A 14,520-nucleotide genomic window follows, 5' to 3' on the forward strand; every position below is an offset into this window, starting at 1 on the left:
GTTTAAATGGTCGATGATGACGTCATTCATAGAAGCGTAGCGCGCTAGGTACACAAATCTATCGTGCTGGACTAGGGAAGCGCTATCTTCTGTGTGTAAAAGCGCGATATTTTGACTAGTTTGTTCATTATTCAAATTTTTAATGCCATGATATCAAAAATCTTTGGGTTTATCTATTGGAATCTATTCTTAGAAGTATTTCGGGGCGATATGCGTTTAAAATTGAACCACTTTTCACGTTTAAAATTGAACCACTTTTCATACCATTTTTGTAGAATTTGCAACGTGCACCTCTATATCGAAAACAAAGACGTAGTCCTACGTCAAAAAATTCAATAGCAGCCGATGGGAAGGTTGTACCTTTCATTTGAGACTAACTTTGTGCAAATCGGTCCAGCCATCTCTGAGAAACAGAGGTCACATTTTTTTCCACATACACACACAGACATTTTCCGATCTCGACGAACTCAGTCGATTGGCATATGACACTCGGCCCTCCGGGTCGGGATTAGATTGACGAATTTTAGAGTGAATGAGAAAGGCAAAAACATTTTTAACAAATGTTGAAAGTTATGCATTTTTTTGGTGAGCAGTTCTATGTTTCAGATACATTAAATCAATTTTAACTTCGCTTCCTATTAAATAAAGACACTTATCACAGTACATCTCTACAAAAACGAGATCAACTTGAAAATAAATCTGAGGATTATGATTGATTACAGAACGCTGGAATTTTCTATTGGAATGTTTTCAGGCAGGAAATTGATATTGATGCAATTAGACAACTGTGAAATCAAGACCAATAGATCGGTTACATATCAGAACCCCATTCCGACAATTTATCAAAAGTCCTCATGATGTTTACAACAACAGGTTATCAATGTACGGATCAGATAATAGTTATTGTAATATTGAATTAAATCAGTCTGCATCAATAAATTTTCAACTTCAATTCAATATTTTTTTTTTGGTGTTGTGGGGGAGGGGGGGGGGGCGTTGTATGGTGTTAAACCCCAAAACCTTCTCTTGGCTGCGCCGTTGCTTGGAGTTATTTATTTCGCTTTTCATTTTCCGATATGTTTCAGATCGATCCGATGGTTATAAGTTAGAAAAATTGCAGTCAGAAGATTCGCACAAATGAACATTTTTGCACTGATAAGTTATCAAGTTCCTTCCAGACAACTTGGAAGTGTTCAGTGATTATTTCTAGCGGTTGTAGATAGACAAAGAGTAATCAACAAACAACAAGCCATAACTTTTAAAGTATTCAAAATAGATACGTGAAGTCTTCAGTAAAGTTATTCGCAAAAGTAAGAGCTACAAATTTGCTGAAGGCATCATTTCGATATAATCACTTCCAAGAAAATTTGTGAAAATATCTCACTCATAGGGGGATTAATCAGCAAAAGCACAATACCAAAAGAAAGGGCATATTACCTCCATTAAATTCTCCGAAGATACTATTGACCTAAAATAAGCCGTTTTGGCGTTAATAATAGATTACATGTTTTTGGTTATATTTCTGGCAATGGGAAATGATAAAAATCTTTCGTCCGCATTTAATTTTAAATATCTCTTTTGATAACAGTCCGATTTCAACAATCTATAGCTTGTTCGAAAGGTATTTGTTAAAGCTGTCTAAAAACATATAAATTTTTAATCTATATTGTCAATCTCGGCAGATAATCTGAAAAAACTGCAAAAACGCCATTTTTGCGCATTCAAACAGTCATATCTTGGAAACTAAACATCAGAATCAAAAACAAATTTATGGCGTTCTTACTATTTTTAGTTCTTTCATTTAAAATTGGTTTGGATAAGATCGGTTCAGCCATTGCTGAGAAACGCGAATGAGAATTTGTCCGTTACACACACACACACACACACACACACACACACACACAGACATTGTCCCAAATCGTCGAGCTGAGTCGATTGGTATATAAGACTCGGCCCTCCGGGGCTCGGAAAAAATCTTGAAAGTTTGAGCGAATTCTATACATTTCTTTTATAAGAAATGTAAAAACTTGCTAATTTTTAATTCGGTTTGCTGCTAGAAGTAGAAAAGAAGAAGAAGTACTTCCAGTTTCTCCTGGTAATGTAACAAACCTATTTTTATATCAATCCTTTGACTTGCTGCAAGCAAGTTTCTCAAATCCCGCATCCTAATGTCTGTGCTAGCTCCAGCTATTATTTTACCTGTCTTGTTAAAAAAAATCTGTACCAAACTGTACTTTTTTACAAAAATATGTTATCCGTATCGTACAGAATTTGTACCAAAACTACTCGAAAAATCTGCACCTTTCTAGATAAATATGTACTTGTGGCATCGCTGCTACACACTTTTCAGATCTGCGTACCGAGAAGCTATTATTAATCAGTTTCTCAGCAGCCAAGTTAAAGATTTTTTCTAAAATAAATTTAAAAATAGTTAAACTGTTATAGAAAATAACTTCGTTTATTGGGTCATTAAGCCATACGCTGTTTTCGATTTTTTCCGATGCAGCTGACGTTTTATCGAACCTTTTTTTTATTTTTTTGTTCGAAAAATTACAAATATTTTTTTTTACAAAATTTAATTATCACGACAAAATCTTCCATTGGATTCCCTAATATGTGCTAAGTGCTCTTGTGACCTTAAGTATTCACATTAGCTGTCACTGCATTGGATTGGAATTCAGAAAAAAAGTTTACTTCTTCAGATTAATTATCACAAGTAATATTCATGACAAATGGAAAAATCCACCACCCATGCGGAAGATCACGTTCCACTAGTTAAAAAGAGGGCTTACGAGTTACTCTTCAATATGCAAAATTAATAAAAGCGGACCAGGTAATCAGAGAACATTCCGTTGAAACTGGATGATTCTCCGGACACCCCGCAAAAATAACAGATAATGTCGTTTTAGAAAACGAGCGTTCAATGATTACATACAGCAATAAGAATAATATCAATCAGAAAAGTAAAATCTATGATACGAAACGCAATAATACATTTTCCGTTATTTACTGTACGCTTTGGCGAAGCTCGACCTTACCGCCTGCAATGATTTATACGAGCCAGTCTCAAAAGTTATACTAGTTGAAACGTCACACGGGTGCACTCTCAAATCAAAGCAAGGAAAACCAGCAACAAATCCGATTCGCTTTTGTGAACTTTCGTAATTTTTTTGTTCGAAGTGGTACTTCTCTTCTCTGCTGCTACCTACACTTCACTGTACGGCACGAAAAAATAGCAGTGCTGGTACCGATGGAGAATGCAAAACAAACTCGGTAGCGGGTATTTTTCTCAACACAAAACATCGAATACACAGATTAAAAAGTTATTTCGTCACTTCCCGATCAACAACACAAAGTTTGCGAAACGATTGGTAGTAACACAACAATTAAAACACACATAAAACGCGTCGAAAATTAAAAAATAGTCGGAGCGATCAAAACAAATTTGATTTCGGTTCGATCAAAACAACAACGAGCTATAATACATGCAGATTTCAATCTATCGGTAACAATTTTCGAAAAACCGACAGCGATATAAATAGTTTAAACAATACACTCTAAACTACTTCTACCCAGATTTTCAAGAGAAAATATTCGATGGGTCATTTTCTACAGCGTTTTTTTTCGTGATGCAATTAGATATGGGACACCCTTTAATAGCATTTTTCTCGAAACTGCGTTTTTCAAATTGGCGAACACGATAACTTAAAAACTAATCAACTATTTGACTTGATTTTTTATGAGAATGTAGCCTGTCGATGAGCCACAGAAAACTGATTAAAAATTTTCTTCTTTCTATTATTTTGAGGGAATTTTACAGGAAAATATAAGATTTTTCGGTTTTCGTGAAGCCACTTTTCGAAACTCGAACTTTTTTTCTAATTTTTGTGGTTCGTCGACTAACTACTAGAGGTGTGCGCCGCGTATGTAAAGGTCGGCGGCGCGCCGGCGTCACGCCGATGTGCTTACTATTTTTACATGCAATCATCGGCGAGACGCGGCGCGGCGGCGTGGCGCACACCTCTACTAACTACTAGTCTAAGCTTTACAAAACTTATTAAATTTCCCGTATCAGACAATTGTATCGAGAGTTATCGCGTTCGCCGCGGCGCTCCTCTCTTGGAACGCTCGTATGCGTGGCTCTGTATGACTGAACATATTTTTTTCGTACACAATGAATGTATAAAGCGAATCTAACATTACACAAAAGATCTATTGTTGCCTTGCCTTAAAAATCGTCAAACCAAAATAACTTTCGTTTTGAGCAATTTACACCACACGCTCACCTTAATTACCGCTGTAATGTTCGTATCATCCACATGACTGTAATCACCACTCGATTAAGATTAGAAAACGTGACGATATCTAACTTACATTCTAATCAGAACCAGAGTGGCCAGATAGAATTCCTTAATATCGGTAAGGTCACTAAAAGTTTATCGGTAGGCCGGGGGGTTGTTGTCCCAAAAACGTAGTGTTGACATAGAATTATAAAATATTGAAAACACAAATCTCAGACCAAATCCAACTCAAAAATGAATTTTGAGTAGGATGTGTCCAAAATCTGTAAAAATCGGTAGTTTCGGTAGGGATAAGAAAATATCGGTAGTTTCCTTTGGTCGTCTGTGAATCGGTAGGGAAGACCAAAATCGGTAGGACTACCGATAAATCGGTAGGTCTGGCCACCATGATCAGAATACTATGAATGTTTTTTTTTTCAATATTTACAACAATACATACCTCTTTGCTGCTGTGTGAAAAAGTACTCATGTGAGTATCTGAATGATCGCCATTTTGCACATGTTCACCTAAAAATACAAATATTGTTAGTATTACTAATTGTATACATGTTTGAAGATGCCTGCTATTTGGTTTACTTCAGTTTTAAATGTATTAGCACCATAATCCTTTGAATCATATTAGCCGAGCGCTTGTTAATCTCAACAACTTATTTAGAATAAACGTTGATAACCTTAGTTTGAGAACATTTTATGTAACATAAATATCAAACGGAGAAAACTGCGTGTAAAAATGGGAGCACGCCGTTTTCATAAGTTATTTTGGCAATACGGATGACATAACAGCACGCGACATGTGCTTCGTTTGGTAAAATTGTCATTTGGCGTGGATTTTTTGTGGTAATTTACTAGCTCATTCATAACTTTTTCGGAGCAATCGAAAATTTTTGAAATTTAGTTTTTCTTTTTTCCCTTTTTTATTTCGACTATGTTAGTCACATTTTCTTTTTTACGTTTTAACGACATTCAATTAGCTAGAGATTACTGGGTAGGGAAAGTTATGAAACTTAGAGCCATAGTACTCAAGTGAGAGCAAGGATGTGAAGTAAACAGATCGGAAAACTAGAAGTGGCAGGGTCATTAGAACAGGCTTAATATAGTGCGGGCTTAATTTTTGCCTTCTGATAATGAGGGTCGAGCTTAGGCAGAATAACTACGAATCACTCGAGTTCACTATCATGTGTCCTTGATAAAGGTAGACGTATCTATCTTTACCGTGACAACCGGCAAAAATTAAGCCACGCAAGATCACCACTGAAAACCTGTCGACGATTAGCATCAATCTGAATGATGATTGCTGCTGTTCATCTCTGTATGCCTTTTGAATGCCGGGATAGATTTTTTATTAGACTATTGTCACTGTTCTCACAGTCGTGGCGGGTTTGCTACATTGTGTAAGGCAGTGGCTGTGTCTACAGCGGCTACCCACCGCTGCCGATGGAATCCCATCAGTTTCTTTTTCTTTTTTCCCTTTTTTATTTCGTCTATGTTAGTCACATTTTCTTTTTTACGTTTTAACGACATTCAATTAGCTAGAGATTACTGGGTAGGGAAAGTTATGAAACTTAGAGCCATAGTACTCAAGTGAGAGCAAGGATGTGAAGTAAACAGATCGGAAAACTAGAAGTGGCAGGGTCATTAGAACAGGCTTAATATCGTGCGGGCTTAATTTTTGCCTTCTGATAATGAGGGTCGAGCTTAGGCAGAATAACTACGAATCACTCGAGTTCACTATCATGTGTCCTTGATAAAGGTAGACGTATCTATCTTTACCGTGACAACCGGCAAAAATTAAGCCACGCAAGATCACCACTGAAAACCTGTCGACGATTAGCATCAATCTGAATGATGATTGCTGCTGTTCATCTCTGTATGCCTTTTGAATGCCGGGATAGATTTTTTATTAGACTATTGTCACTGTTCTCACAGTCGTGGCGGGTTTGCTACATTGTGTAAGGCAGTGGCTGTGTCTACAGCGGCTACCCACCGCTGCCGATGGAATCCCATCAGTTTCTTTTTCTTTTTTCCCTTTTTTATTTCGACTATGTTAGTCACATTTTCTTTTTTACGTTTTAACGACATTCAATTAGCTAGAGATTACTGGGTAGGGAAAGTTATGAAACTTAGAGCCATAGTACTCAAGTGAGAGCAAGGATGTGAAGTAAACAGATCGGAAAACTAGAAGTGGCAGGGTCATTAGAACAGGCTTAATATCGTGCGGGCTTAATTTTTGCCTTCTGATAATGAGGGTCGAGCTTAGGCAGAATAACTACGAATCACTCGAGTTCACTATCATGTGTCCTTGATAAAGGTAGACGTATCTATCTTTACCGTGACAACCGGCAAAAATTAAGCCACGCAAGATCACCACTGAAAACCTGTCGACGATTAGCATCAATCTGAATGATGATTGCTGCTGTTCATCTCTGTATGCCTTTTGATTAATTTGAAATTTAGTGCCTTCTGTATGCCTTTTGATTAATTTGAAATTTAGTGCAGTTCACTTCACACTATGAAAGATGAACGCGCGGTACTTGTGTTTTCGGGAGATGAGCAAAGGTAGACTGCACAGTAATCAAGTCGATAAAGGAATGAAATATATTCTTCGATTTCCTATCTATGAAATATCATATCTCTTTCTTTCTCGTACATATGTCATATGATCTTTCAAGTCTACTGTGTCTTATCGTCAGTAGCAGCTTTGTTGGTACAGGCACAACATATTTTATTACCTTAAACAACTTTAGTGAAAAAAACAAATCAATTTCTCTCTTGAACATTATGTACTCCAAAATACTTCATTTTGGTAAAAAGCGCATAAAAGGATCTCTCATTAAATTTTTTAGTAAAATTTTTGCCGAATCACAGTATACGTCATTTGATGTTATGCCAACCGAAGTAATGCAAAACAAAATTAAGCTAAACAACGTGTTACTTGTAGAAATATCACAAATGGCGTAAAAACTATTTATTTTACTACTTCATTTACATTTACTGAATATAAACATAGGAAACGATTTTTTCGAGGTTATCATAGAAATAACAAAAAAATACTGTTAGGGACCGTTCAAAAAACCCGAAATTGCACGACGATTGACTGGAGAGGTCTAGTAAAAGTCTACATTTGTTTACGAAGGTTGATGGTCTCCCAAAAGCCCACTTAGACTTTATTCTGCTCATCTCGTACCACTAAAGTAATAATGGTTCTTGAAGTGGGTAATTTTCTGTATACTAATCGATTCAGTTGAAAAACTTTGGATCTGGTACACTTTTTAATCAAAAAAGGGATTCTGATTAACAAGCCGTGGGGTGCCCAACGGGCTAAAATTTTCTTTTGCGCTATTTTAGCCAAGAATAGAACCCCTGGGAACTTTCTCTCATGTCGTAAGGGGCGACCAGTTTAAATACTGGTTGTTTTACTACGGTAGTAACAATTAGTAATATATAATCATTTTTAATCATCCATTCAATTAATTTTATTTTGAAGTAGAAAAAAATCGTTCTCATTTTTGCAGATTTTTATTGTTTATTTTTTGTAGTTTTTTAAAACAATGACTTGCCAGTATAATTTGCGCACAGTAACTGCTGTAACAGTAACGTTGCGCGTTACCAATGTATTACAGGTAAGAAATATTGTTTCATTTCGATTTCCATCCCATTTCGTGGTATTTTCCAAAATCCGATTTTTAAACATTCACTCTTTCAAATAATTGCACTTTTTCAAAAATAGGGTAATTTCAGGAGAGATGCCGCGACAGGAGAGATGCCGCACTCTCTATATCTCGTATATGGGGTCACTTTTATACGGTAATATGATATTGTGAGTTTGTCTTTCGAAGAATTATAACTCTAGAGATGTAAAATAATCCTTTTTAATTAATCACGAAAATTTTATTAATGATTTTGTGCGTTCAGTTGCATCACGGAGTGCCGAAAATTTTTCAGCACCACATTAAATTGTTCGATTTTTTTTTGGTAAATCATGTATCGGTTGATTAGCTGGGACCTTTTAGAAGGCATTCTGATCATTAGCACGATCATCCAAAATTTTAGAGGAAAATGGCGTCGTGCGGCATCTCTCCCCTACAATTGGGAGAGATACCGCATCAAAATTGCGGGTGAGATGCCGCATTCAATGGAAGAGGATACATAGCTAAAATGTATTTTTTGCACCCCGGAATGTCATTAAATGATCATTTGCGTCAGGTATAGATTTTTAATAAGGTATATCCACAAGCTAACGGACCTAACACAGTGACATATAGGATTATGAGTCTATTTATCTATATATTTAAATGGGCGACATGTATCTAAGTATTAGTTACTTCGGTTTATTCTTTAAAGTTTCAGGCACTAATTTTCGTGAACGCATTGATTTGTAGTGATGTCAATAGTGAGATAAAAGCGAAAATTTGAACAGTATTTTAGAAACTTGTCGCAATTGGTAAAAATGATTTCATCAATTATTGAATGGTTTACTTTGATGGAGGATCGATTTTTAAAAATGTGCGGCATCTCTCCCCAAATTACCCTATCGAAATTCCATTTTGAATCGTTTCTAGACCATTCCTTCAACTTTTAGAATCACTTGAGTTATTTCAAATCGGTTGAAAATTTGCAACGTTATAGTAATTTTGTGAAAAAACTCAAAACCGCGATTTTTTCACTTTTTTGTTCAAGCCAAATAATGTATAATTTATTCAATAAAAGCCATACTTTCTTTTACTTAGGGTGATTTGGGGAGCGATGCCGCACATTTTTAAAAATCGATCCTGCATCAAAGTAAATCATTCAATAATTGATGAAATCATTTTTACCAATTGCGACAAGTTTCTAAAATACTGTGAAATGGTTTTTGTAATAAAAAAAAATTCACCAAACTTCCATGAACATTTTACAAAAAAAGGTCATTGCGGGAGAGACGCCGCACCGTGGTCACAAACTGAAAAATGGTGAACAAAAGTATTTTTGGCTCCCATTGATATTTTTGTGATTCAGTGTCTTCAGCTGAGTTTCATGAAGTTTGATTGCACCTATAAATCGGCTAGCACCTTCACTTTTCTTAAGGGGGTACTACCATTTCCAGAATCATTTTTTACATTTCTTATAAAAGAAATGTATAGAATTCGCTCAAACTTTCAAGATTTTTTCCGAGGCCCGGAGGGCCGAGTCTTATATACCAATCGACTCAGCTCGACAATTTGGGACAACGTCTGTGTGTGTGTGTCTGTGTGTGTGTATGTAACGGACAAATTCTCATTCGTGTTTCTCAGCAATGGCTGAACCGATCTTATCCAAACCAATTTTAAATGAAAGAACTAAAAAACAGTATGAACGCTATTAATTTGTTTTTGATTCTGATGTTTAGTTTCCAAGATATGAATGTTTGAATGCGTAAAGATGGCGTTTTTTGCAGTTTTTTTGAATTATCTGCCAAAATTGAGAGTATAGATTAACAATTTATATGTTTTTATACAGCTTTAACGAATACCTTTCGAACAAGCTATAGATTGTTGAAATCGGACTGTTATCAAAAGAGATATTTAACATTAAATGCGGACGAAAGATTTTTATCATTTCCCATTGCCAGAAATATGACCAAAAACATGTAATCTATTATTAACGCCAAAACGGCTTATTTTAGGTCAATAGTATCTTCGGAGAATTTAATGGAGGTAATATGCCCTTTCTTTTGGTATTGTGCTTTTGCTGATATTTTCACATATTTTGAGATATTTTCACAAATTTTCTTGGAAGTGATTATATCGAAATGATGTCTTCAGCAAATTTGTAGCTCTTACTTTTGCGAATAACTTTACTAAAGACTTCAAATGTCTATTTTGAACACTTTAAAAGTAATGGCTTGTTGTTTCTTGATTACTCTTTGTCGCCTATTTATTGTTCGATATAGTAATAATCCATTGAAATAAGCTAAACATTATTTCGTTAAAACAAATTTTGTATTTCATTTTACTATCTACAACTGCTAGAAATAATCACCGAACACTTCCAAGTTGTCTGGAAGGGTCTTGATAACTTATCAGTACAAAAATGTTCATTTGTGCGAACTTTCTGACTGCAATTTTTCTAACTTATAACCATCGGATCGATCTGAAACATATCGGAAAATGAAAGCGAAGTAAATAACTCCAAGCAACAGCGTTGCCAAGAGAAGGTTTTGGGGTTTAACACCATACAACCCCCCCCCATCACACCCAAAAAAAATATTGGATTGAAGTTGAAAATTTATTGATGCTGATTGATTTAATTCAATATTACAATAACAATTATCTGATCCGTACATTGATAACCTGTTGTTGTAAACATCATGAGGACTTTTGATAAATTGTCGGAATGGGGTCCTGATATGTAACTGATCTATTGGTCTTGATTTCACAGTTGTCTAATTGCATCAATATCAAATTCCTGCCTGAAAACATTCCAATAGAAAATTCCAGAGTTCTGTAATCAATCATAATCCTCAGATTTATTTTCAAATTGAGCTCGTTTTTGTAGAGATGTACTGTAATAAGGGTCTTTATTTAATAGGAAGCGAAGTTAAAATTGATTTAATGTCTATGCAACATAAACATAATGTCTGCTCACCAAAAAATGCATAACTTTCAGCATTTGCTAAAAATGTTTTTGCCTTTCTCATTCACTCTAAAATTCGTCAATCTAATCTCGACCCGGAGGGCCGAGTGTCATATGCCAATCGACTGAGTTCGTCGAGATCGGAAAATGTCTATGTGTGTTTGTATGTGTGTATGTGGAAAAAAATGTGACCTCTGTTTCTCGTAGATGGCTGGACCGATTTGCACAAAGTTAGTCTCAAATGAAAGGTACAACCTTCCCATCGGCTGCTTTTAAATTTTTTATTGATTGGACTTCCGGTTACGGAGTTACGAGTTGAAGAGTGCAATCACACAACAAATTCCCATATAAACTGAAATGAAAAATTTTCAAAATCAAATTTGTATTTTTGATGCCAAATGACTTTAAAATGCATGAAACATTGAGATGTTTGACAAAAATTGACTTTTTTGGACTTTTGTACATTTTTGCCTTTCTCATATAGAAAGGTCCCCATAGAAGTAATACCGAGAGGTAGTTCCTGGGAGGAATGATGGCGGAGCCCAATGGAGTTTAGTCGGTATTAATGGCTGGTCACCATTCGAGCCCGACACGCCCCCAGTGCACCCCGTGTGGTAGATTGGACCTTACCAATAGCACGTGTACTGGGCTAGGACGTAAAGGTCTTCTCCATTGTAAAAAAAAATATAGAAAGGTTATGCAATCACTCTAAAAATCGTCAATCATACCGGCCCGGAGGGAGTATGCAGTGAGGGGTTGCTACCTTAAAATTAAAACTAGTTTAAAATTTCTTAACAAGTTGAAAATTTTCGGCAGGACCTGGACCTCCCGGATCTTTCTCCATGATCCGCCGCTGGTTTCAAGCGATGTTTCAGTATCACATAGTATCTCAAGATCGTGGCTGTCGATCCATTGTATGTATGTGCAAATCATACTGAACATGTAATATTTATTTCCACCATTGTATTGAACATAACCAGCCATGGAATCGTAGTCTGGACAAATGAGACAAGCACAATTGCACCACTAGGTGGATTAAAACAGGTTTTTATTTTGGGAATGCGTCGAGTTGAGACGAAAACGTAATATGATTAATAACGAGGATAACACTTTCTGAATGTAGAGAGAAATTTATGAAAAATGACGATTTCCATTCGATTTTAGCAGGTTCTGATCGATTTTGACGAGCATTTGATTTCTGTTGTATGACCAATTATATGTATAGGTCAAATGTTTAAAAACAGTAATTTAAGGTCAAGATAGCATCATTTTGAAACCGCCAATTTCGGAGGTTTAGTATCTTCGATGAGTTTTACAAACGTTAAACAGCGCATCATTTGATAAAATAATTTTGACGGTATATCGTCCAAGAAGTATTTATGGTGAGTTTTCTCAGGTTAATATTCATGACTACAATAAAGTCTCAACAAATTCGCTAAAGACACGAACTCTGTTACTATTTTCTGAAAAATTAATTCTGCATAATTTTAAAACTTCAAAAATTACGGTTTCGGAATTATGCCGTTTGGACAGTATGATCGATTTTCACCAAACCCCCACCAAACAGAATTTCTGGCTACGCCGCTGACTTCAAGTAAGTAGAATCAAAGTTGTTCTACACTCGTTCACAAGAAACTTCTTCGAATGCTGAATATCTATTATAATACATTGAAGCCCCGATTTTATCAGCCAAATATGAACATATGTTTGATGGGCTCTAGCAGACGAACAAGACTGAATTCGAGTAAATCATTTCTTGAGCATGTTTTCCTTATCATGAAGATGGAAATATTCAAAAATAAAAAGTTCATCATAATCAGAAATAGTTATCAGACTACATCAAGGGACGGGAAGAATATTTTAACAGCTTCAGTTTATTATAAAGAAAAAAAAATTGCCCGATTTAGTCAATGTCCCCATTTTGTCAGCCTGAAATACACCATGAGAATGATAAAAATGGGTCTTCATTGTATGTATTATTCACTGTGTTTCACATTAATAGGTACATTTCATTTTTGGGGATTTTTTTTATTGCATCGAATTGCAACAATTTTTAGGTAGTTTTCAAGGGGTTATTTTATAGACTTCTTCCAAAATTTGGTGAACCTATTCCAATTCGTATACCAATTAATTGGTATACTAAAGGGTTTATATGTTGCAGATAGAGAAAATACTGAAATTTTCAGCTTTTTCCTGCACAATATTACGAAAGCTTATTAAACAATTTTTCCTAATAAGCTTGTGAAAATTATAAACCATTTGAAATTTTTTAATAGTTTAATTTTTGTTTAACCATGATTTTTTAATAAATAGTGACCATCGCTTCACAACGTAGTCTATTTTTCATGGCTTGCGGTGAGCACGATCTCTCGAATTGCTGAACTGAAAATTAATTCAGTAATGATGATGATTTTCCCAAACTGTTCGTTTTCGAGATGTTTTTATTTGTTCTTTGGAATTAGGATTAGCGATAATAATTCAAATCAAGGATACTACTGGGAAGTTATTTTTAGAAAAAAATCGATGTCGAAGTAAAATTTGGAACTATGCACGCATGCACTTCCGAGATAGCGTGATATCAGGAGCTGCGATTTCATTTCAACGCTTTTTTGTGAAAAGGGCGATACTTACAAATGTAAACATAAGGCTTTTTTCATACATGCGAATGAGGGCTTTGAAACGCACCAAATTAACCTAAAAATTTGGATTCTAAGATATTGCTTTCTTAAACTACAGCAAAAAATACAACAGGCGAAACTGTATTTTTGTTTGTTTATTTAAAGTTTCGCCCTCCACGCTCCATGCAAACAGGGCGATACTTTTTTTGCTAGCAGTTTAGAGGCTAAACTGTTATTTTCGTATTTTTTTAGGATTATCAAGCTGATACCAGCTGTAAATAGTAACAATGATCGCTATTGAAAAAACCCGGACGAAATCGGTGGTGTAAAACGGTAGTTATTGTAAAAAACGTAAGGGCGATACTTCAATTCTGATAGGTGGGACCGAAAAAGTAAACAATCGCCAAAGGGACTATATACTATATATACTATCATTTTGTCAATTTCAATAGCAAACACAAATTTTAGTTTAATATTTTCAAATACTTCATGAAGTTTTGGGTTTCGATCACTGAATCATGCAATCTAGGATGTAAAAACACAATAGTTCTTAAATAGGAAATAAAACCAAGTCTGGAAATATTCACTGTTGATTTTCTTTGAATGGTATCACTGGTAGTATCGCCCTTTCCAAGAAAAGCGTGGATTTCTTAGTTCTCAGTAGCGTTGGAAATTTGAGTAAAGTATAAACTTCAAATCGATTAAAAAAAATTTTTTTTGGCTCAGTACAATATATAACCCCTTTAGGAAAATTCAGTTTTCCCAACACAATTGAGATATTTTATTAACAGAGCATTAGCAATAATTCGTTTGTATGTCTATTTTATGGGCCATTTTTTCGCTTTCCCATTGATTTGTTTTGTGATTTCTAGCACTGATGTTGTCCTATGCTGATTTGAGCGATTATCTGAGTCCTGCCACTATCCCATGTAGTATGTGTTATCAAAAACATCGCGAAGCATCAAGTTCTAAATGTTCTCAAACGATATAATACCCGAAGACAGTGATAA

The 14,520-nt window shown here is 35.3% G+C and overlaps 1 protein-coding gene across 4 annotated transcripts in view; it reads right to left on the reverse strand.

Moving 5' to 3' along the window:
• Positions 1–14,520, reverse strand: part of LOC131682835 (protein hu-li tai shao) — a 249,325-nt gene that overhangs the window by 29,518 nt on the left and 205,287 nt on the right. For all 4 annotated transcript variants that reach the window (XM_058964608.1, XM_058964607.1, XM_058964605.1 and 1 more), the window contains one exon: positions 4,741–4,808. In XM_058964608.1, coding sequence (XP_058820591.1) covers positions 4,741–4,808 — 68 coding nt within the window. The remainder of the gene's footprint in view (positions 1–4,740; positions 4,809–14,520) is intronic.

Source organism: Topomyia yanbarensis, chromosome 2, assembly GCF_030247195.1.
Source record: "Topomyia yanbarensis strain Yona2022 chromosome 2, ASM3024719v1, whole genome shotgun sequence".
NCBI lineage: Eukaryota > Metazoa > Arthropoda > Insecta > Diptera > Culicidae > Topomyia > Topomyia yanbarensis.